Source organism: Cricetulus griseus (genome assembly GCF_003668045.3).
Source record: "Cricetulus griseus strain 17A/GY chromosome 1 unlocalized genomic scaffold, alternate assembly CriGri-PICRH-1.0 chr1_1, whole genome shotgun sequence".
NCBI classification, from domain to species: Eukaryota; Metazoa; Chordata; class Mammalia; order Rodentia; family Cricetidae; genus Cricetulus; species Cricetulus griseus.
In genome coordinates this window covers 191,539,381-191,565,323 of record NW_023276807.1, presented here as the reverse complement: position 1 = coordinate 191,565,323, position 25,943 = coordinate 191,539,381, and the positions used below count along the sequence as shown (strand labels likewise).

Here is a 25,943-nt window from a genome sequence, read left to right as displayed (position 1 = left end):
GTTGAAATTATGCCAGGTACTTGAAGAACTTAGGAAGAGGAAGTTCGAAAGAAGGCATGGCAAAAAAAAAAAAGATTCCATAAGGCCCCTGGGTGGAGGGTGGGGTGGGGGCTTTGAGGGATGGCCAAGGTGATCCAAGACTTATTTGAGTAGGTGGTTAGGGGCTACAAGTACAGGGAGGGATACATGACCATTCTTAGCTGTAGGAAGGGACTCAAGTTTTATTTTTCAAAGTGGTAGAAGCCATATTGACTCTGTAAGTGAGGTTTTAATTTCTGAAGTCAGTGGTTATGGGTATAAACTTTTCTCAGTCTCCTCAAATGTAAGATCTGACTCTGTTATCCAGATATGATACAAAAATGGGAAATGATAGCTTGCCCTCAGAATTGTCACATGGCTAGAGTGTGTCTCAGGAACATGGAGGAGGAGCAAGCAGGGAGCTGGTGGTGCACATACCAAATCCACACAGTTCCTTTGCAAAAAAAAAAAAAAAAAAAAAAAAAAAAAAAAAAAAAGAGTCCTCTGTGGAAGCAAGGTCACATCTCCCTCCTACTCCATTCAGACAAAGTGAAAAGGTGAGTGTGCAACACATCAAATCACAAACAACAGTTCTATTCCCCTGCCTTTCTTCCCATATTGGAAACAGGATCTAAGTGGCCATGTTCAGGTGGAAAATTTTTTCTCTGCTCACTTTTGTCTTTTCAAGGTGAGCCATGTGGGCAAGCATTGTAAGTGATGTCTTAGCCTAGTCAATCACAGACTGAAACAGGAGTGTGGCTCACTGGTCTCTGTCTCTCTAAACTGGAGCAGAAAATGCTACCAGCCCAGCTGGCTCTGTCCACACCTTGGTGGTCAAAGTCTAATGATGGGTTCACACAGCCATCCCCTCCAGCAGTGTCATCCCCTGGGCCTTCCCATTCTTCACTGTAGAGAGGAGAGTTTTAGGTTATTAGAAGCATCCAGATGAAAAGATATTGGTGATAGTTTCTACAGCAGTGGGGATTCCGCTTTTTTGATCAGGTCTGCTAGAGTTGAAAAACAAAGCTTTCTGGACATTGACTTTGTAACAAAGCTTTCTATACATTGACTTTGTAGCCAAAAGGGGTTAGAATGAAGCTGGCAAGGGAAGAAACGATTTTGATATAATAAAAATCGGATTTTTCAGCACTGAGATGAGAGCTTTTCTACTAGTTGGTATTCAGATGAAATTACGTTTGGAAGTCACATCAGTGAGTATTAAGTTTCTTTGGAATTCTGGCTGTGTTTCCCATCAATGGCATTTTTTTTTCAATTTTATTTAGCTTGCATGGCCACCAGTAAAACTATAGACAGGTTCTACTTGTGTGTATGCTTATTTTGTATTTTTACCTACAGACACTGCGGCTATTAAAATATGATTTTAGGGTCTGTTTCAGGAACCTTAAGAAATGACTAGGTGAGGCAAGCATCTTGTGCCACCTCTGACTGTTTCTTGCTCCCTGGGCACACTCACACTGGCACTTAATTTGTTACCCTGCATTAGAACATGTCCCCGTCACCTCTGAAGCTGTCTCAAAGGCAAGGCCTTTAGAACCTGTATTCTTTAAACACAAAACAGGATTATGGATTAATCTCTGGCAGGGAAGTCCCAAGTGCTGTGTAACCTAACAAGTCAGACCAGGCTTTTGGCAAGTCCCTTCCTGGACTGTCCTCTGGTCCTGCTGGTGACCTGGTAGAGGAAAGAGTGGATGTGTGTGTGAGCCTAGGCATGACTTCTTAAAAGATCAACATTTGTACACACTGGAGTCACCTTTTATACATAGTGCTACTGACATTAACCAGAGAAGTGGGCCTGACAGGCGGGCCCCAACACCAGCAGGAGAGTGGCTCGGCTGGGTGCACACAGTTTATCTGAAGGAACTGAGCACAGGGTAGGTTACATGGCCTAATTGTTGGTAGTCCAAAAGGAACTATTGCTTGGAGAGAGGGGTTTTGAGGTTACTGAGTGTGACCTATCAAATCTGGTATTTGTTTAAATACATGCATCATTGTTAGGCATTTTAAATATCAAGGCTGTTTCTCAAATTGAACTCTGGATATCATGATTGGCTATAGCTACGTTCTTGAAGAAGGAAGAGGAAACAGAGTGAGGAATACTTTTAAACAAAGCCATTTATTTGAGAAGCTATAAAAGAGAGAAAAGGTCCCAGCTGAAGCAATCAGGCTTTTGAGTGAATATTTGGCATCGAGGCAAGGAACCAAACTCTTTCTTAAACTTGTCTTGAGAGTACTAAATACTGGAGTGATATTTGATGCAGTATTATGTTTAATCAGTTTATATGAGATGAGACTATAATCTTGTATTGGTAATCAAAACACTGAATTTATTTTTAATCTGGAGAACCACTAGGAGAAAAAAATACTTATTTTGAAAATAGAGTGCAAAGACACAAACAATAGAAAGAGTCCTTTAGGGACAACATAGCTATTTGCAAACCACAATGCAGTATTTAATAACACTGGAGCTAAATGCCTGATTATACAACTGTGTCGTCCAGTTGAACCTCTCTATACAGTTGTGTTTTTGATGAGCAGACTGTCCTTTATGAAGATCTAGGGACTTTTTGCCTCTGCCTAGAAGGACAGAGACTACATCACTACACTTGTGTCATTAGGAAAGACCAGTTTCTGCTTTGCAGCATAAACACTATGCAAGCAAGATGTGTACTGTTGTCTTTTACGGAAAGGGCCTGAGTATGACTCTTGATATCCGCTGGGTCTCTCAATCTGTGCTGGGCTCTGCAGGTACCAAACCATAGCACCTAGCAGGGGTTGTGAGATGTCTTGTGGGACAGAGCCAAGGAGAACCATATTACCTAGTTCTAGGAGTCTAGGGTCAAAATTCTATTCTAATTAGTTCAGATGGATGGCCAGAAGACTTAGTGTCATTCTCTGGGGTCCTGGAAGGATGCTGAGCAGTATGTCAGTGGCTACTGAGATGGAAGATAGGCTGGGTTCCACAGATCTGCTGTTGTGATGTATTTAAAGGTATAAAGAGGGCAAATGCTGCAGTATGTGAGAGGCATGGCCTGGATGCCTTTTGGTTGCTATGTCTCTCATCCCCATCCCTTTGTATACGGGAAGGACTGTTGGGGTGGGCATCTCCTACCAAACTTTCTCTTTATGATATGATTTTCACAAAGCCAGCTAATTAAAAATATTTTTCCAGGCAGCAGTAATAGTTGTAAGAAGGTGCCAAGTAACAGTGGGGGGTGTTGGGCCCCAGGGATGCACTTGGGCAGATTTCCTTCTGAAGCAATGGGGTCAGCATAAAGCCTCTATAAAACATCAGTAAGGGAGATTTTGAGGTGGAAGATTTCATTTTGGCACTTCATGTCTAGGATTTGCTTTTCTCTCACTGAGGAACTAATTATGCTGTGCACCAATAGTTTGAAGAATGGATTCAGTTTGAGGAAAGAAGTATTACGTAATTTTTCACTTATCTGGATGGTAAGAATAAAGAAACCAGTATCTTCTGGTGGCACATATATGTAGTGTTCTATTAACCATAGCTACTATTGCATTTAAAAATGGATATGCATTTGTGTGTGACTGCTTGTTTTATGAAAACAGGACACAGTGAGGGCATTTTGTCACATGATTCAGGGCTTCATTTATGGATTCAATAGGTATCAAGCCACTGACCTGACTCTTGACTTTTACCAGGTTGTATAGTCTGCCTGAAGAATTGAAGGTTTACAAGATAACTCTGCACTTAGGTCTTCTCCAGGAAAGTCATATCCTTAGAAGTAAGGGGGCAGTCTAATTGCCCATCTGTGTTGTGTTTTCTTCAACCCCAACATTGGTCCCAGCTGTTTATTATGGATGTAATTCCTACTATGTGGCATAAACTTTGAAAATGTCTGTTCTTAGGTAATTCCAGACTCACATGTAGTATTAAATAATAACAGATTTCATGTATCCTTTATTCAAGGTCACCCCGATGGTCATACCTTGCAAAAACTATAGTATGGTAGCATAACCAAGAGCTCTGGCATTGGCACAGTGAGGAAACAGAACTTCAGTTTCCTCCACCTTGCTCCTTATAACTTCATCTATCATTTCTATAATTTCATCATTTCAAGAATGTTTTATAAGTGGAACTATAGTTTTTTTTGAGATTTGCTTTTTTTAAAAAGTCAGCTTAATTTGCTTGAGAGTCATCTGTGTTGTATGTATCAATGCTTCTTCTTTTTATTGTTCGCTAATAACCTGCCCATGGATATGTTACAGTTTGACTGATCTCCAGCTGAAAATACCAGTGATCTTTCCCAACTCAGGCATAAGTAAAACTAATGCTGCTTTGAACATTTTCTTTCTCTCTTGTGGGAATCTATGTGGTAGTTTTCTTTGTTATTTGCTGTCTGTTTGTCCAGTTGCTCCAACACTGTTTGTTGAAAAGACTATTTTTCATATCTTTCAATGTATTGCTTTTGTCAAACATCACTCAGGCAGATTTGTGTGAGCCTATATCTGCATCCTCTGTTCTGTTCCATCAATCCATATCTCTATGCCTATGCAAGGATCACACTGTCTTGTTTACTAGAGCTACATTGAGGGTAGAGCTATTTCTCTCTTTAGTTTTCTTTGTCTGCCTTATTTGAGCTTGTCTGGAGCCTGGGCCTTTTCATATAAAGTTTACAATAAGCTTGTCTATGCATACAATAAAACTTGCCAAGAGTTTGATAGGAATTATGTTAAAACTATGATCAGTCTGTAGGAAAATGACATCTTTATTGTATTTAGTCTTCAAATTCATCAGAATGATGTAATTTTGTGCATAGATTCTATATACATTTTGTTAAACTTATATGTTTCATCTTGTAATGATTATAAATGGCATCTAGCGCTACATTTTGTTTTTCACATATTTTTGTTAGTATATGGAAACAACTGATTTTTGTGTGTGTGTGTTGATTCTGTATTTTTGAAATCATGCTGAATTTACTAGTCTGGGAAACTTTGAGAGATTACTTGAAATTTTGTAGATAATTGTGTCATCTGCATTTAGAGGCAGCTTTATTTATTTTTCTTTTCTTTTAGTTTTTATAATTTTCATCTTTTTCTTGCTGTATCACAGTGGCTAGAACTCCAAGTATTTGAATAAGAGAGGTGAGAGTCTATTTATATTCTTGCCTTATTCTTAGGGAAAGGCATTTCCTAAGAAGTACGATTAAAAACTTATAGATTTTTTTCTCACAAGTTCTCACTCTTAAAGGAGGAAAACTTCCCTCTGTCTTTGAGATGGTTTGAAACACAATTTTATATCTTTAGAGGGAAGAGAATTAAGCAATGAACAATGTTTTGGTAGCATGTTCAGTTGGTTCCATATGGTCAGTGTTGCTTGGAAAATGGTTGTTAGCAGAATTCTCAGATGATTATGAGAGTTCCTCTCCCTGGGGTGTGTATACTGCATGAAACAGGAAAGTTGCACTTGTGATTGGGTTACATAGTATAGTTGGCTTTAAGAAAGAGCATTGTCATTAGTGCACCTGGCCTTGCCATGTAAGTCCTGAAAAGGAACCAGACACTTTCTGAAAATGTTGAGTAAACAGATGAGACAAATCTGATGTGGGGGAGACTCTCCATTGCCAGCTCTAAATATTTGATGGCGACAAATGACAAGGAATGTAGGAAGCCTCTATGAGCTTGGAGCGGCAAGAAAATAGTGACCTTGTACCTACTTCTGCAAGAAAGTGAATTCTGCTTCACATTCATGAACCTGAAAAGGACCCCATTCTCCAGAAGAGAATGCAATGTGCCAATATCTTGAAATCAAACTCATGAGACTGAGTGGATAACCAACACATATCTTTCCCTACTTCTGACTACAGGACTCTGAGCTGTCAAGTTTATAGAGGTATTCAGTTAAGGCATTTAGAACAGTGCTGGGTTCAAAGCACACAGAGGAGTGAAATTGATACAAGATCTATCTACTACCATGTATGTGCATGTATTTATATAGGCCAGCCATATTCTAGGTGTTGTGTTCAGGTATAGGGACATTAGCCAAAATGAGCAGAGCTCTTTCTCTGCTCAGAGGCCCAGTGATTCCTCCTAGACCTCCCAGTTTACTACCTTATGACAACTCTCCTCTTATATTTGTACTTAGAAGACTCACATTCTGGGGAAGAGTAGCCCCGTGCAATTCATGGCTAAATCTTTTGCTTTTTCTGTCAGCTTAGTGATCTTCTTTCTGGGGAATATGTGAGGATCCAATGGGTTATGGAACACTCTATTATTTATGTCAAAGGCCATAATTACTTGTTCAATATGGCTCCTCCTCTTTTCTCCCTCTCAGCATATCTCTCTTAGTCAACTATTGCTCACGTATTATATGAGAATATGCTGTGCCAAATGGGAGAATGAAAGCATGCATTGAGTTTCATGTGCTCAAGGAGTAGGGTGATGTACAAAGAAGCCACTATTATTGCTCAAAGTAGATAGACATGTGGCCTGAGGACAAGAGGCCAGGCTTGGGTTCAAGCTTGATTTGAGCTGATTTAAATTTGATAGCATTAACAGGTGTGTCTCCTCAGGAGACCCATCTCATTCTTCCCCTTTGGAAATTGACTAGGTACTTCCCTTGTATCATGAGAAAGTAGGTCTGCCTAAAGCCCCTACCCTGATTTGTTGACTGGAAGTGAACAGACCATGCTATTAAGGTGGCCAGATGACATGGACAAATGGTTCAGATTTTCTCAGACCTGATCACGTAGTTTTAGTACACCAGAAACAAAATATTATCAAAATCAGACAATGCCATATAAACACAAAACAAAACACTAAAGCAAGTTACCAGACTGGTTGTTGAAAGTCCATTAAGTCTTTAGCAGGGAAGGAGAAATGATCAAGGCACATGTGCTTTGAAGGGCAGAGTGGAGGTGGCAGGAACTACTGTTGACAGCTCTGGAGTCATGAACACATGGGCACTCCCTGGTGAACCATGTTACAATCAGTATAAATCTAAGGGCTGTCATGACCAGGCACTCATGCTCAGAGGTATAGCAGCTTTGAGGTTCTTTTAGTCAAATTAGTTACCACCATAACTGCTGCTTGTGGGTCCTGTCCTCTGCAATTCTGCATCCTTCTTTTCCTCTTCTTTGGAGGCTATAGTCCATCTATAGCCCATTTTCCCCCACGGGAACTGCTACTTTTTATGCAGATGTTCCTTGGTTGAAATGTCTTAAAATTACTCATTCCATTAGCAATGTCTGTTTATAGGAATAATTACAAGGAAGGAAATAGTACATTACCTAAAATACCTCTTCTAGATACCACCCAGCCATAAGAATAGTGCATGTGAAGGGGGTGGTTCTCCTATGATCAGAAATATAAGCCTGCTCTGATACTGCTCTTTCCAATGAAGTAAGCATATGGGTATTTAGATTCAAATAAATGAAAATCAAAATCCAAATCCTGTGGTATAATGATCTCATGCCAAGTGCTCTCCAGTCGCAATGCCTAGTGTGTGCACTTCAGACAGGCTGACCCAGCACCACCAATATATAAGAATATGTTCTCTTGGATAGTGTGCTCTGTTACCTCTCTCCATTCATTCAGCTTTATATTTGGGAGTTTGCCTCAGTAAGATTAAAAGATGAACAATGCACAGTTTACACATGTTTGATTTGACTTGTTATAAATTAAGTTTAAACCTTTCCACATTTTATTGAGGAAACATAGGTATTTTTCTGAAAATGCAAAAGGATGGAAATTCAATTCTTTGTCTTACTTACTCATCTTTTCACAGTCTGAACACTAAATGCCAGATTTAAACCAATACCTTCCTTCATAATCATTTCAAGCTAGGACATGCACACTAGGAGCAAGCAGGTAGCTGCTATAGCTTATGTGGTCCCCACCAGGACCTGGCATGTTCAATAAGCAGCCATACTTAACAGATGAGAAGACTGGCATATATAGAAGGTGAGCACACAGCCCACATGTGCTGGGGCTTAGCCTCACTAGGCGCTCAGCTATCTAGCTTTGGAACCCATGCTCTTTATCATGGTACGTACTGTTCCTAAAGAACGCCAAATCAAATTAGGGCAGTGATTGTGCTGCAGAGCAGTAACACAGAGTACAGAAAACCTCCCAGCTGCTCAAAGAGCACCCACAGCAAGCACACCTGGAAGCCTGTCCCCACAGCTTTCCTTTTAGGAGGCTCCACAGAGCCTGGTACCAGCAAAAGTGGAGCATGTCTGAAGCCATTTTGGACTGGAACTTACTTGTACTCTAGTACCCTTTGACTTAATGGTATTTGTGAAGTCAGATGTATCTATTCTGCACATTTCTTTTCTATCTGTCTTTTGTCACAGTGTGTGATTTTTGTTGATTACCCCCAGAAAGAGAAAGGGAAAACAGAACATTTTAAATGGGGCTAAAATTGAGGAGCTTGAAGTGGATTTTGTTTGCAGAGGAAAGAGTTCTTAGATGCCTTCATTCAGCAAGGAGAAGGCAGTTTATAAACACAATCTGCAGATAGTCAGGTCCAGGTGTGTAGGGAGCCGGTTCCTGCATTATCCATTACAATAATGGTGCCTGAAGACACCAAGATGTAAATTACTTCACAGGCGCTGGGTAATCTCCATTCCTTTGATCTCTGCCTATCCCGTGGCTCATTTGGCCTGAGGAGCTGAAGCCATTCATAGGGTAACACGTCCCAGGCGGCTGGCCAGCCTTTATAAGGGATGGTTTTCTTGGTTCAGTGTCTCCGCTCTGGTAAGCTTATGCTCTCCCCTCACAAGATGCATTAAAGCTTGTCTGCAGAAGGATCCGAGTGTCCTGCATGTATTTCTTGCCGGCCGAGAAAATACAGAGCGCGCGGGACACAGGTGGAGAGCAGCCTGGCCATCAGTTTCAACATTTTCCAAAAGGTGTCACTCTAATGCAGCAGTGGGGAGGTGGGAGGGTGGGCAAGATAAAAGGGCCAGGTGTGGGTAATTGGAAGACTAGATTAGTAGTCCTTGCTCCTAATGGATCCTAAGGCTCACAGTATTACTGGATGAAAAGTTGCTGCTTCTGAGGAGGGAGGACCTTCCTTTCTTCCCTCCTTCCTTCCTTCCTTCCTTCCTTCCTTCCTTCCTTCCTTCCTTCCTTCCTTCCTTCCTTCCCTGCCAGCCTGCCTTCCATCCTTCCTTGCCTTTTTATGCAGGGGTGTGTGTGTGTGTGTGTGTGTGTGTGTGTGTGTGTGTGTGTGTGTGTGTGTATCATGGTTGGCCTTAATGCTTTATTATTGCACAGAATGGCTCAGAGTGAGTGTTCAGCATTGTTGTGTTCCTTGTCTTCCCATTGTACAGGGTTTATTAGGCATGAAAACAGGGGCAGTGATGGGTGCTGATCTCTAGGGGATTATAGTTTAGCTATAGCAACCAAATGTGTATCCTGCAGAACTGGTGCAGACTGTGAAAACTGAACACCCCTGGGTTGCATAGAGGAATCTTGGATAGTAAATGCTCCATTGGGTGAGACAGAGAACTGGGTACTTTATCTGCACTATCTTAGGTTTGGCTTCTGTCAATCCTGCATGACAGCTCAGTCTTTCCAATTGATAAGGAAGGATTTGCAAGTTTAAGGAGAGGTTGGAAATGTCCAGGGTTCCCAGGCTTGTCCACACTTCGGAATCACCTGGATCTTTAATAAAATATAGCTGCCTGGCTTCAACCCTGTGTGTGATCACAGCATTGGAGTTTAATATGTAGCAAGCTAAAGCACTGAGTGTGTGTGTGTGTGTGTGTGTGTGTGTGTGTGTGTGTGTGTGTGTGTACAATTAAAGAAATTGAGGCCATGAATTTGAGACAGAGAGCAGGGTAGGGTTTAACATAGCTGGAGGAAAGAATTAAAATGCATATAAATGATGTAATTATATTTTAATTTCAAAATAAAATGTTAAAAAAGCTTAAGGAGAAAAAATATGTAAGATCACAATGATCCCATACATGCAAACACCACTTGATCCAGATCTTTTTGCAGAGTTCCAGCTTTTGCTCACTCATGAGTAATGAATGGAATAAAAGGGGTCATGTGTCAACAGGGCATTGAAAGATGGGCATTTTTGGTGAATAGAAAAGAATGAAGGACAGTCCAGAAGTATGTGTTCACATGTCTATGTGTTTGAAGGTAGGTGACAGCAAGCCTGAATTCAATAATAAGCAAACATATAAGGGGTCAAACATTGACTGGGCACTGGTTAATAAGAGCCACCACTCTTACAGTGCCAAGTTCTTGATATCTTATTGTTATATGGATTTGATTTAAAATCATCTAGGAATTGAGGCATACCTCTGGATGTGTCTGATAGGGTGTTCAGAGATTCACTAAAGAGAAGGACTTTCACTGAGCGTGGTAGGTACCATCCCATAGGCTAAAGCCTTGAATAGAATAGACATGGAGAAAGTAAGCTACAAACCAGCATCTACCTGCCTCTGCTTCCAGACATGAGTGTGAACAAAGCTCACACTCCTGTTGGTGCAACCATGAGTCTTAACCTGCCACTACATCCTCTAAACTGAGAGTTAAAATAAATGCTTTGTCCCTTAAGTTGCTTCTTCAAGGGCATTTGGTCACAGTGAGGAGAAAAGTGACTAACTAATTCTCACAAGGCTCTTTGAGCTGAGCTGTTAATAGTCCCATTTCATAGGTGAGGAACTTGAGGTCCAGAAATTCCATAATCCAGAACTATCCAGTTGTAAGTGACAGTGGCTCACTCTTGAAAAATGTCTAAGCACCCTTCTTTGCTGCCTGATGTGTGAAGAATGTACCAAATGCTCTGCTTGCCAGTCCTGGCACTAAAAGTTCCACCTACATTGCTTCATGCCATGCAGTCTTGACTTGCTTGGGAGTTATCACCATCATCAATGAAGAGACTTAGTTGCTTTCTCGAGGTTCCGTAGCTAGTGAGTATTGAAGCAGGAATTGCTAATGTAGACTAATTTAACTTCATAATTTAAACCTTTAACTATTCTTAGTGTTTTAAAACCTCAATTTTTAAAATTTCAAGTTAAATCTTAAGTGAAATACTGTGTGTAAAACAGACAAAAGTAGACTCTAACTCCCTTTGTGTTGGGGATGATGGAATGAGACCTGTTCCTCCCATTCTGCTAACCTATCAGTCCCCAGACACCTTGGTGGAGTCCTTGATATCTGGGGAACATAATTTGAAATACACTTCTATGGAAAATCATAGTCTTCTAGATGTCAGATGTAGGCCAGTGACATTTTGACAGATATTGATGATGTAGGCAAAGTCCCTTGGCAATAGGAATGTATGTTGTGACTATAATTCTTGTGGAGCTTCTTTGAATCTCAGACTCGTGGAGATCAATTTGAAAACCCACAGCCAAAAATAGCTGAAAATGACACTGAGAAGGGAAGTCCAGCCTTGACTCAGACTTGTAGAAAACACATGGAAGCATGCTGAATAAACACTAGCAACTGTCCCTGCCCATCCCACCCCTGCTCCAGCCTGTTTCCTCTCGTCTCTTGTTCTTTCTTTAAAGCAAATAAAAACTCCTTACACTCCTAGACTGAAAGATTTCTTCCTTCTTATTCCCTAACATCTTTTTCCTAGACTTTACTTTAGTCTGCTCTTTGCAACCCCTTTCTAATTATGTTTCATAAAATCGGTCAGACCTGGCTAAGAAATATGTTCTGTTGCAGGGGAAGCTGCTCAAATGAAGCAGGGTCCTCACTGAGAGCAGAGTTAGAGACAGAGGCCAAGAATACACGGATATACTTATACATATGCATACACACACAAGCACACACATGTGTATGCAAGTATGTATCATTACTGTCAGCCCTGTCATACATGTAAGAGAGGAAGGGACCTGAGTTATTCAGCTTAAAACTCCTACTAGGATGGACTGATGGACTGAAAATGTGTTTCCAAAACAGACCTGTTGGAGTTGGTTACAAGTGGGGAATTAGAGAAAGGAGAAGAGAGTCGGGCGTTGGTGTCACAGGCCTTTAATCCCAGGCAGAGGCAGGCAGATCTCTGTGAATTCGAGGCCAGCCTGGTCTCCAGAGTGAGTGCCAGGATAGGCTCTAAAGCTACACAGAGAAACCCTGTCTCGAAAAACCATAAAACGGAGAAGAAAGAGGCACATGTGATTTTGAGGTTTTAAACAGGCACTATTGGGAAATGGTTAAGTGTTGGGCACATATGGTAGGTGTAGCAGGTTGGGGGTTGGAACAGGTAGTGTACTGATTTGGGTTAGGCAGGTGTTGCATAGACCAAGAGTTGGCTTTAGAGTCTCCTCAATTTAAGGTGCTATTAAAACATCCATATGGAAGTGACCACAGGTGGTTTGATATGTATGAAAGAGGCTGAGTGGGCAGGAGAAGCTAAGACTAAAGAGACTTCTGATAAGCACTGAGAGCTGTGAATCTCAGTGCACTCCCAGTGTCTGTGCCAGAGATGGAGAGGTTATGCTCAGAATCATAGGGCAGAGGGCTGAGGATGATGGGGAGTTTGCAAAAGAAATACAAAAATAGGCTCTTAAGTTTCACAGTACATTTGAGCTGTTACTGAGAATGATGTGATTTGTAACCAACAAAAACTTATTTTTCACTGTTTCGGAGGCTGGGATACTCAAGGGACAGGACTGATTTTTCCATGGTATAGTGCTGAGTTCTTTCCATGCCCTTGCATGGCTGAAGAAGAAACAAGTTCCCTCGGTCTTGTTTTGTCAAAGGTTAATCATGAATTAGGATTCTGTTCTCATAACCTTGTCCTTTCTCCAAAACCCTATTGCCTAATTCCATGTCCTTGGGATTTAGGATTTTATTATGACTTCTGGGGTGGGCACAAACCTCAGACCACAACACTAAGGAAAGTATAATATTTAGGAAAATGGAGAAGAGACTGTAGCCCTGCTAATTTGTAAAAACCATTTCCAAAGGCTATTCAATGACAAAGGAAAGTACACATGATGCATTATTTATAAAATCATATTTCCATGTGTGCACACTTATATATAAAAATCTCTGGTGTGTGGGTGTATAGAGGTAGAAAATTACAACAAAGTATTATAATATTTGTTTCCATGTGATGGGATTTGGGGGTATCTTAACTAAATATAATGTTATTAATTATAAAGGAAAAGAAAACTTATGTTTTCATATCTGTAGCCTTAGGATTTTGTGGAGAACTGGAATAGTGAAACCTGAACTAATGACTACTACCATAGGGAGAACACCTCTTGCTCTTCAGTGTTCATGTTTGGAGAGTAAAGAGAGCCATTCATAGAACTCTAAAACATTAAACCTAGTGTAACCATGGGCAGGGCCTAGAAACATATTCTGAGAGAGTGATTGTTTGCAGGTGACTACAGGAATTGTGGATCAGAGGCTGGTGCCACAGCAGGCAGGACTTTCTGTCTAGAAACTCATAAATTGGGCTGGGGGTTGTCATAGCCAGAAGTACTATTTGAAAACCCTACATGCAATGTGTTGGGAACACTGGTCTCACCTGATAATAGGATAGACAGATGTTGAGAACAAATGGTCTCTCCACCATTCAAACACTGGATTGCGCCTCTCAAGTGTGCAGGTTTACATGTAGCATTGCTGAAACAACAAACTGATACCTGTCAACTATAACTAGTTAAAAGTTGTTTGGTTAGGATATTGTGAAGCTAGTTGCCATTTGTCACAAGCCAAATGGTGGCAGGAGAACTAACAACTTGTAAACCTAGTTGAGGTTGGTATTTCTGGGTCTACAGATTCAAACATTTCAGAATAAGAATCCCTGGGATAAATAGTCTATTTGAAGTAAAGAACATCTGTGACAGAAAATGGGGTCTAGGGGACACAGGTTATCCCATGTGAAGAGTCAGACACATTCTCTGTATTAGTCTTTGCAATGATATACTGTGACAGTTTTTAAAAATCTTTCTTTTTATTTTTAATTGAGTGTGTGTGTGTGTGTGTGTACACATGAGTACAAGTGCTAACAGAGACCAGAAGTTGTTGTATCTGCTAGGGCTGGAGTTAGGGGCAGTTGTGAGCTGCCTGAAGTGGGGTGCTGGAAACTGAACAGGAGTCCTCTGCAAGAGGAGTGAGTGTTCTTAACCACTGAGCCATCTTTCCTGCCTGTGATGTCTTTTTTAAATACTTCTATATAATAATAACTATATAAAAGAATAGACTGCTTTTGATATGTTGGATTTCAGAAGGGCTTCTGATCATATTTAATGATCTTTATGAGAAACCAAAGAGCTTAATTGCTTTTTCAATTTTATGCACTTAAAGAGTAATACTAGTCTACAGTTAAACATACATGATTCTGTGAGTTTTGTAGATTATCTTTTATATTCTTTAATTTTAAAAGTTTTTCATTTTAGTTTTAACAAGTTTGTTAAGTTTCCTCTTTCTATCAGGGCAAAATGGAGGGTGTTCTGAACCTTAAAAGCATATAATTTACCTTGGACATGAACTTTAATGCTTATTCTGAATGAAGTCCATGTAAAACTTCAGAAATTGTGTAGCAAGTCTTTATGAATTGGGACCTAACATGTCATTGACACATTGTGAAGGGTTTTCTGTTGACTTTAGTGATGGATGCGCCCATGCTGCCAAGTTCAGCTGGAAGGAAAGTCTTAGAAATCCACACATCAGCTTTGGAATCTAGAAATTTCCTGGACCATGACTTTTGAATCAGCAGAGTGGATGCAGCCTGCATCTGTATAGGGAATGACATTTTACCATCTTGCTTCATGGAAGTCTCTGGAACATGACCATAAACACCTATCCTCTTTGTTGTGTGTTGGCCTTAAAAGCCCCCAATGGTTTGGGGGAGGGTAAGGACTTGTCTCAGAGCTCCTTGGTCCAATTTTTTTTGGGGGGGGAGGCTGGCTGAAAATCCTAGATATTTGATAGTCTGGCTTATTTCTATGGTGTATTAGCACCCTATAAAAGTTACATGTCATTTATTTCAAGTTTAGAACCCTCTCAAGCTTCAGGGGCAAACCAAACTTGAACCTTTTGTGGGTGGAATTCTGTTTACCTTTGGCCAATCGTGCTTCCTGACTGTAAGTTAGGGAAGTGAGGTGAGAAAGGCTCTTGAGGCTCTTTGGACATCAAATACCTCTGACCAAACAAGGTTTTGATGGGTTAAAACCTGAATGAATCTGAAACACTTGATTAACTTTCTGTCAAAGCACTCTCGGGCCTACACACACAAGTATATAGTGCCAGACAAAGTGTATTTGAGTCTTACTTTCTTCTGGCTGGGAGGAAGTACCTGAAATGATTAACTGTATGTTGAAATTGGGTCAAGCAACCCCCTCCTAATAGATATGTTAAACAGTTTCTATAAAGATCATTGGCCAATCCAATTGAATAGACTTTGGGGAATTTGGGAGATTTTACGACTTTGAAAGCTTTGTTTTCCACCAGTGACACGGAACAAATGAGCTCCTTTTGTATGTGGTTGTAGATGACCTATTGTCCCTCTGTGTTTCTTGTCAGAACACATCCCTTGGGTATGACCAAGGGAGAAATCACATGTGCACCTCCATATGCCTTTCAGATAGAAGAGCTGATGAATGCCCTGGAGAAGACCAGACAGGAGCTGGATGCCACCAAAGCCCGCCTCGCCTCGACCCAGCAGTCTCTGGCTGAAAAAGAAGCACACTTGGCCAACCTCCGGCTAGAGAGGAGGAAACAGCTAGAGGAGATCTTGGAGATGAAGTGAGTACCCATCGTGCTCCTCTAGTCTTTGTCACTTCCCTTTGATGGTAGGAAAAGGGTAGGGAAGCTGGAAGTGTGGAGACAGAACCTAGACAAAATTAGTGTTTTTTGAAGTATTACTTATTTTTTAAATTATAGCTTTGGTGCCTCATTGTGAACATTTTTTTCCCAACATCCGTCATTTTAAAAAATGTATACCAGCATTGGAGTATGTATGTCTGTGTTTTGTGAATGGCACCCGAAATCAAAGATCTGTTTGTTGCAAAGGTCAACAGCCTCAGAGAGACTGAGACCTTGTTCAACACAATGGTAATCTGGGTGCTGCTTGAAATCAGTGGGAACTTTCCTGACAAATATGACTTTGCTAATTGTTATCCTCACTCCTGGTCAATGCCTGGCTAGTACTGGCTTTCAGTGTCAAAGAAACAGGACTCCGGTTTGATAGAATAATAAAACATAGGTTGGACTCTCCTCCAGCATACATACCATGGTTCAGATGGAAGGAACAGGGACGTTATGGGAGAGAGTATTGCTTTCGTTGCTTCTATTAATAAAGTGGGGGTTGGTGCTGGGAAGCAGTCTTTCCTGTGGCCTCATGATGTACCCACCTACACCTACCCAGTTCCTATTTTCCTTTCACAATGAAAGATCACAATGGAGGACAATAGGAAGGAGAATTATTAAGTGATTTGAATAATAATTGCAATGGATTTGTTCCCAAAGAACTAGTCTAGAAATAGCATTTCTATAAATAGCTAAATGAAACAATCAGTAAGATATCATTTAAATCCTACTTCCTCCCATAATAAGGGGAAGCATGCATAATGGTGGCTAGATATGGAAGAGTGACCTCATGGTGACCCAGCAAGTCTTACACATGGTTAACATTAAATGGAGAAAGCTTAGATCATGGAAAATATGGAATGAAATATTTTGAAGGGTTTAATAATGAGAATAAAACTTTTATGTCTCTTCAACTACCTCAGTTTCTCCAAGACCAAAGAACAAGTAAGTTTTTTTTCACATATAAACTCATATAAGCTAGCATTCTGTCTAATAAAAGATGATATAATAAAAACAGATATTATTATACACCATTTAGAAGCCAGGGAACCGAGACTCCGGGAGATTCAAATAATTTGCTTACAGCCACCTGGCCGGGATTAGAGCAAAGCCTTCCATTTCAAGCTCCCTTTCTACTCTCTCATTCTCCCGTGGAGCTCTGTGTGTGTTTACCAGGTCTGGAACTTCTGTCTGCCCAAGTCACTGTAGAAATCCTGTTGCTGTTAGCAGAGCTGGCAATGTGGTAGGTGCTTACTGACTGTTTGGCAAATGACTCGATGAGATGGTGAAACCACACAAGTGTGTTGAATTCCCTGGCTGCCAACATGTCCCACTTGTGTCTCCTCATGTGCTGTTGATTGTACAGGCAGCTTTGTTGTGCTCGTTGTTCTTCACAGCGCCCCCATGTTACTGCTACATCTCCAGTAATACAATATGCCGTCATAAGAGCCTTTTGATTAGGAGGTGAGTGTGCTTTCATAATCGTAAGGAAAGGACTAATAATGGACTGCACTAGTTTAGGAATCCATCTGATCTTGGGTACCATCCTAGTGCTTCCACCCGGTAACTGTGGCAGGGACCTGCCCTTAACCTCGATGACCCACACCTTCCCCCTCTAACAATGTGCAAGCATGTATGAGCAGAGGGCATGACACACAGAAAATGATATGTGTCTATAAAGGATCTGTCAGCCAGTGAACAAAAATGCCGTGTTTAAGGTGCTTTGTGAAGAGTACCATTTATCTGAAATTGGATTTATTTTTCTAAAACATATAAGCCATTTCCATGTATATATTTTCCCACTTAATTTCATGATTTCAGATAGCACCTAGCTAAGGCCTCTTTGGTGAATTGCCACATTATTTCTGAAGTGTTTAATCTGCTGCCACTGCAAAATAAATACAGAATTCTTCTGTTAATTCTGTTGCTCAAAGAAACAAAGTCCTACTTCATTAAGCCCAATATGAACCTAATTCATTATTTAGCTCACCCAGAAGACCAACTTATGGATATCTTACTTGGGACTAAAAAGACCTAAATATGGGATAAGCATACTGACTGAGTCTGCCATCTAGACTCATCAGCCTGTACAGCTGCTTTTTTGAGCTGAACTAATTGATACATTGCTACATGACATTGACTGAAGCCTATTTAAGTTGCCGAGAACAATCAGATGTATGTTATTATTGTTGATGCTTATTAATCATGTTACACTAAGACTTGGATTTTCATTCTTCTGGAACTCATTTTTAGCCAGGTCTACTAAACTTCTAAACCCGGGTAGGAAGAGAGTCACCAGGCAGTGCTAGAGGGAATAAAGAGGGGCCCTGAGTGAAGAAAAAGGCATCATTTCCTAGATCACTTTCTGGTTGCCTCTGTTTTCTCTTCATTAACGTGGAGGTAGAAATGCCTGCCCTGACTGCTTTATGGAAGTGTGCTAAGGTCAGGGTAAAAATAACATACTGGACTAAGATTAATATAAAATAGCATATGTGAAAGTACTTTGAAATCTAACATGGGCTTTTAAAACTGAGAGGTGTATCTGTTAAATTCATTGCAAAATCAAATGGTATGAAGTTTTAGAACTGGAAGGCAGCTGGATTCACTCTCCCAACTTGTATAAGTAGACTCTTATGCACATAATTGCCGATGAAGAATTCACCAGGCCCTGGGAAGCACCATTCTTGTTAGAGACCATGGTCTCATTAGGTAGCAGGTCTTGTTCCATGGACATGCAGGGGCTTATGTGTCCTCACATTGAATTGGAATGTCTTTCCATACATATTTCCCATTTGTCTTGTTTTTATTGTTGTTGTTATGCTTTTCTTACACAAAATTGACATAAGCATCAGCCATAAAAGAGATAGCCTTTTATGTATTTGCTAGATAATATTCTTCATTTTAGAGAGAGAGAGAAAGAAAAACAGGAAACACAGAAGCAACATGAAACATTTATCACTTATGGACTTAACATACAGAGAGTCACTGAGGCATTTTGGTGTATACCTCTGCCAATGTGCCTTAATTTTTTTTCAAGAAAATTACATTGTCCTTGTGTATCTTATAAATCCCATTTCTTTTGCTTTCTGGATGTGAATGTTTTCTGTATCACAAGCATAAAAGCATGTTATTTTGTATTACTTATTGTATTGACACATAGGTTTGTTGATTATTTTGGTCCCAATGTTTTGCTAATATAAAGCAAGCTTTGATAAGAATCTTGCTGTTTGCTTTTATTTTTTTTTTTTGGTAATATAGATTGACATGAATCTATAAACAACAGGAAAAAACAGTATAGATAGGCTTCATGTCATCTCGACCATTTAGGCATTGGTAACAGCTTTCAGACTGACAACCTCACAAAGATTTATCTAGCTTTATTTGTACTGGTTCATTGTTTGTTCTGCAATGTTCTTACACGTATGCATTTGTACAACTGCCAACACAGTCAAGATACATGCTTCTTTGGTAGCCACTTACTTTTGACTATTTCAAGTTTTGTAGAGGTGTGTGTGTGTGTGTGTGTGTGTGTGTGTGTGTGTGTGTGTGTGTGTTATCATCTTGAGACCCATGTCACATTGACCTGTTTTCTCCTGCCATTCTTCTTCAGTGGGGCAGAGTGTTCTCCTAATTTAGATCTTGATGAGAATTAGGAGAAAATATCTGCTTCTTCTAGCTGAAAGATATCTCATGCTATAACTTTGTACTCAGATTTCCTTTTTAGACTGAATATTGGGAACCAATAAGCATTTGTGGAATCAAAGGGTGAAGTGGTAAAAAAAAATTCATAGTTTCTCACTGAGCCTCTAAAGCAAGGTAGGTGCTAACCTAGTGGAAACAGAAAATCCCCCCAAACCTTGTCAAACTTGCATTCTTAGTGAAGTGAGTGAAGGAAATGAATGAAAGCAGTTTATTGTGTAATCCTTAAAGAGGTTTGGCATATCACTTACAAAGTCATTTCCAAATATAAGGACCTTCTTGGTTATTTGGGATACAGAGCCACAGGAAACAATGTGTACCTTCCCATTTTCTGTGACAGTGTAGGAAGTGGAGATGAGGTCATTAGAAGGGAGAGCCTCTCAATTAGTTTCATGTCATGTTTCCCCTATCATTTAGTTTGATTTTTATTGGTTTGTATCCTAACTGCTGGTCATCATTCTCATACTGAAAAAAAAAAAACCTGATAGTTCATATCCATGTATTTCCATCAAAGGAGACAATATTTGTCTTTCCCTCTGTATAAGAATATTGTTCTACTTTAAAAAATATCTAAAAGCAAAAAAAAAATCAAAAAGCTTTTGCTAAGACATTTTATGATATTTCATTTTTGTTACATTTGCTCCTATTTAAAAGAGACTTTCGTTAAACGAATATTAAGACCTTTCTAAGTTTAGCTTTAATATACTGTGCAATCACATTACATTCCAGTAACCAAGCTCAGGTATTTAATTGGTGGCAGGTGAATTTGATATCTGTAGCTAAAAGGAATGAGGACTGTGAGACACTGATCTGCTTGTGCATTTACTCAGATAGGTTAACCTGTCGTAGCAATTTCACAGGCAGACAAGCAGCTGGTATTTTTCATTTGGTATAAAATGCTAAGTCACAAAAGTGCTTTAATAGCAACTTAACAGTCCCATAATTTTAAGTATGTCTTTTAGATTTTTGCTGGTGATTTCCTATACCTGTGTAAACATTTTATGTAAACCTCAGCATTTTAACTCATCTGATGATTTTTCGTGGAGTCCATCTTCATTTCCTGGGTATTGTTAGATTTTAGACATCTCCTCCAGATAGTCTTGCAAGCCTTTGTATACACTGAGTTGTTTTAGTCCATTCCTGTGGGGTAAGGCAGCCTCTCAAGCTACGACATCATCTTGTTGGCCCCTTTGATCTGAGATCCTTTCTGAGAGAGCCACTCATTAGGTAAGTGCCCTTCAAAGCAGAGGCAACGTATGGAATATGATAAAATCAATTTATTCTTTACTCCATGCCATCATGAGAAAAGACAAATCACATTTCTTCAGGGAGGAATTCTAAGTGCCTGGCAATTTGCACAGGATAAATGGAGTCTGGGAGAGGAGTTCTGAAGGCAGCCATTACTTAAAATTGATAAACTTGGTTGTAAGGAGGTTCTACTATTTCCCAGAGGCATTTTGAGGATTGAATGGGACCCTCATTTATGAAAAGTAATTTCAAGCTTGTAAGTGTGCATTATTTTGTCGTTAATTCATTCATGACACTTAGAATGCAGTAATCCTATCTTCAAATTACAATTTAATTTATCCAATAAAGAATTTCCTTTTAAACTGAAATGTTGTTTCTTCTCTAAGCAATAAGTTATTGATAAAAACTTAGAGTACAGTTTAAAATACATTAAGGATTGTGGCCATATGTCCTGAAATGTACTAGAATGTCTGTCCAGGGTTTGAGAGGCATTTGTGTTAGATGGGATGTTCAAAAAGTTTGTTGTAGCTACATAGTTACACGTGGAGATTAAAGACGGTAAGTACTAAAGGGAATAGATATTACAGAGAATGACTTGTTCGGAATGGATTTTGGTTTGTACTACAGGCAGTGGCCATTCGTGATTCCTGTTTCCCTCTCTTAATTCTGAAATTGGTAGCTTAATGCCCATAGCAGAAGACAAAACACTTGCTGCATATAAAACTTATAGTGGGGAAATAAAATTTAACTGTAAAGAAAATAACCTTACAAGAGTGGAATGTTCTAGTTAGCTTCCAACACAAGAAAACTCAGACAAGTAGCAACTTCTGCTTGAAGCTTTGCCACTCTCAGCATTTGGCCACCACCTTACGGTGCTGAACTTCTGGCCTCATTTCCAAGTGTCCAATCCATGTTCCAGCCAGCAAAAGGGAGGAAAAGGAACGGAACCTCCCTGGCCTCTAAGTTACAAATATCTGCCACCAACATCAGAGGCAGTTAACAGCTCATTCAAAAACTAGTTGCTGAGCATCTGCGTTGTGTAAGGGCTGCTCTGAGTGCTGGGCACTCTTCTAAGTGTTATTTTAAGGTATAGAAAAGACTCTGGACAAGGGTCTTATTCATAGACCTAATATTCTACATGATCTGATGTGGGGAGGAGTGGCTCACTAGCCAGTTTTAAGTCACATGGTCACACATGTTACTTACAGAAGCAGGAAGATGCAGCCTTTATGTGGGTAGATCTATGAACAGCTAATGCTGTGGAAGGCAAATCAACAAGTAAAGGAATGTAGTATTGGAAACACTTAAAATTCTTTACAGAAAAGAAAAAAGATAGACCAGCTGGTAACCCAAAGTACCACATTATAAGCATCTGTGCATGTTCACTTCAGATAGACTATTCCTAACCCGTACTCTCTCTCTCTCTCTCTCTCTCTCTCTCTCTCTCTCTCTCTCTCTCTCTCTCTCTCTGTGTGTGTGTGTGTGTGTGTGTGTGTGTGTGTATAGGGAGACAATGCGATTTCAAAGACTCCTTCCAGTATAATCCATATCTTCATAAAATGACCTGGAACATGGTTCAATCAGGAATTGCCAGAATCTTCTTTTTCCTTTTTCCTATAATGAGCTCAAAATGCTATTTGGCTTAACACTGCCACAATATAGGGCAAGGGTTGACTTCCTCTGTATTTTATGAATTGTCAAATTTTCCATAACACTCTTTAGATAAAAATAAATGAACAAAGCAGAAATGATAGTCAATAATACTATCTAGGGAAAATACTGAAATGGACTGTTATATTTCATATAGAATCAAGAGCCTTTCCTCATTCCCACAATGAGGTATGTGCTATTAGATTAAAACACCTTCGAAGAATCAAAACAAATCCAGGCAAAAATACCATTCTGTGCTTCAGGCAGTGAGGTTAAACTCAGAAAGGGATATTTATGTGATGTTCCTACATGTCGAATGCATCACTGCTCCCACTGCCAGGTAGACAGTGTGATTGGGTCCTGTTCTTATATGGTTACAAACACAGAGGCTTTGGGATCTGAACTCAAATACAAGCATATTCAGTGCCATGGCATATGGCATTAACTACCATGTACATAGTTTTCTAACCTCAGGATGGAGGGACCAGTTTTCATTAAACAGGGAACAGTGGACAGATAGATGCTTCTTCCTGCAAGTGTCAGGAGAGCAGGGCAACAGGCTGGAGGGACTGGGAGTCAGGAGACAGGAAGGGAGTGAGCCGAAGGAAACCTTTAAAGTCAGCTCCTTATCTTAAAACAAAATAAGGGGCACCCTGTCTTTTGGCTGGGAACATGAAGTGTATACATAGTTTTAATAGTGAAAAGTGTCAATCAAAAGGACCGTTGGCCTGGTGGTTTTTAATGGAAATACAAACATTTTCTGAGTTAGAGTAGTGTAAGTTTCCAGCTTAAATAATCACAATCAGCAGTTAAATAATCCAAATGCTTGGGAATTGTAGAACTGAAGTAATTCCAAGCACCATACTTCATGTTATCTCTATCCTTTGCAGATTTCTGTGGGGCTTATGAAAGGTCATCCTTTAAAAAGGAGGAAAAGATATATGAGGGTCTTCCAGTCTCCAAAAAAAGTCAAAGCAAAGGAGGGCATATGGCATTTTCTTCCAACCAAGAAAATGCAATGGCATCGTATTGGTAGAAGTCTGAGTAGTTTGGTTTAAAGCTTATAGGAGATTCCACCAGCTATAACGACACAAAGTAAAAATAGGACAAGGACATCACACAGAAACAAAGGGAACAGAAGCACAACTGTCATGGATGTGAATAGCAGGTCCAGCCCAAGAATGCTGGACCCATCCCCCTACCTGTGAAGCACTGGTGTCATGGACTTAGATAGCAGGGCTAACCCCAGCACATCAGACCATCTCTCTGTCTGTGAGCTGGGCTTTGGACTCAGATGACCTCATTAATACCCTATGATTCTCTGACACGATTGCTTTCCATCTGGGATGATTTTTGCCTCTCTGGAATATTTGACAAAGTCTGGAGACAGCTTTGGCTGTTACATGGAAGGAAGCTTCTACTGATATCTTGTAGGTAGAGACTGGAAATTTGTTCTACAAGGCTTGGGATGGTCCCCAACCCAAGACACTCATGATGCTGAGTTGAGAGGCCCATCAGCAGCCTCTCACAAAGTAGGGAAAGGGAAAAAAGCTTTCCAGAGTCTGATCTCTGATTCAACTTGACATACAGTCAAAGGACCTCACAGAGTACTTGCTCTATTCAGGATCACAATAGTCCCAGAGTAGCATGGAGTCTTGGGTAAATGAACTTCACCTCCTAATTCTGGTGGCCATCTTGGTATTGTAGAGCAGACCACCATGTTACCCAGCCAAGCTTTCAGAGATGCCCTATGCGATCTAAAGCCCAGATAGGATTTGGAAGACCTGTTCCTTTTTTGCCCACTGTTCCATAGCTGCAGTCTTGTCTAGCTCCAGGACTCATTGTTCTTTAATCTGTGCTTGCCTTTGGGCTTCCATTTCTACAACTGTGGGTTAAGGTATGAAATTAGACAACTCAATACTTAGACCAACTCTATGACTGCTGCAGTGCCCCTGTTCCCATCCACATTTTTTCTTCTCTTTCATTTAATACTTTAAAATATCCTTCTGGTCTTTTCCCAGGGAAACATTTTAGCCACATTTTCATGGAATAGAAGAAAACTGAGAACATCAGAGAGGCTAGAATATAAGTCAGAGGAGGGTCTGATGGTATCAAAAGGAGAGACTGCTGTCCACATGGATGCTCCTGACCAGATTATCAGGAAAGCCATAACCCTAAGCATGTAGGGAGTGAACATCAGTGACTACATCCTTACTGGAAGGAGGCATCACAGTAGGCTGCAGGCCTGTGGAGATGTTTGTAGAGGACAACAGCTTAGAGGAGGCAGCTTTGAGAGCTCTTGGCCTCTGGTAGGCATTCATCAACAGTTGCTGAAATAGATGACATAATGCATGACGTGTCATGACTCTTGGGTATACATCTGCCTGAGCTAGTCTCCTGCTCCTCTTTTCCACTCATCTCCTCCTCCTCATCTCACTCTTCTTCATGTTCTTTGCTTCATCTCTCCCTACCTTTCCCTCTCTTTTTTGCCTCCTGCCCAGCACTTCTCTATGTGCTAGAGTTCAACAGGTTTTCTAAATTTCCCCAGCATGAAACTTGTCTTTCGAGATTCAGGTTTTTGACTGTTGGACTGGACATGCAGCAGACCAGACATGTGGGAAGGAGTGATGGGAACAGAGAACAAGCTGAACCTGGCAATTCTGTTGGGGCAGTGAAATGTATTTGCCATTTAGTTCCCGGGAATAAAGAGAAAGTCAAGCCTCCAATCAAATCCATCCAGTCTCTTGTTCATCACAGAATTTGCAAGGCAGCAGATTATATAAATGGAAATGCAGCATTTGGCATGATCTTCAGGTTAAGCCAATATTCCTGAAGTTCTTAATTCGAATCTGCAGGAAGATTAGGCCCACCTTAAGGAACTGTTAATCACAAGCTTCACATGCTTGAGGAACTTGGAGTGTGTGCACAGTGATGACAGCACAACGTTGTGATAACAGTTAAATTGCTTACTTTCTGCTCACTTTTCAAAGTGGCACTTTGTGTTCACTTCACCAAGCCCTGAGTTTGGAGCTGTTTTCTCCTCCTGGCTCTGCCTCTGAGGAGTTTTGTAGACCAATGTTCCCTTAGACACCTGTGCAAGGCCCCAGTGAGCTAATGCTGTGTCTGAAGGTCATGCAGAGTTGGTGTTTGCTCTCAGCTCTCCTCTCCCTGTTCTCTCAGAAGCCAACCCTGTGGGGAGTAGCACTTGGCTCCCTTGCTACACAGATCTGGGAACTCCAGGAAGCATCACTGGCCATGAGAAAAGGCTATTTTTCGCTTGCTTTGAGGCACATCGCTGGCAGTAGGGCTTCCCTCTCTGGCTGTAGGTCCTCTCACCAGTATTCTTCCATGCTTCTAGACATCAGGGTTAGTACACTTCCCTTCATGCCTCAGCCTGACCATGGCAATGGGCTGCCCACCATTGCCAGTTTCCCAATGCATCAGCATCTCTATTTCATTATCACTGTCCACCTCTCCTTCACTGATGTCTGCTCATTGGAACATGTGTTGAGTCCTGTTTCCTCCAGGACCCAGAGGGACACAGTGGG

The 25,943-nt window shown here is 40.5% G+C and overlaps 1 protein-coding gene across 1 annotated transcript in view; it reads left to right on the top strand.

The window, feature by feature from the left end:
* Positions 1-25,943, top strand: part of Erc2 (ELKS/RAB6-interacting/CAST family member 2) — a 673,320-nt gene that overhangs the window by 482,060 nt on the left and 165,317 nt on the right. Inside the window, exon 15 of the mRNA XM_035453246.1 lies at positions 15,575-15,735. Coding sequence (XP_035309137.1) covers positions 15,575-15,735 — 161 coding nt within the window. The remainder of the gene's footprint in view (positions 1-15,574; positions 15,736-25,943) is intronic.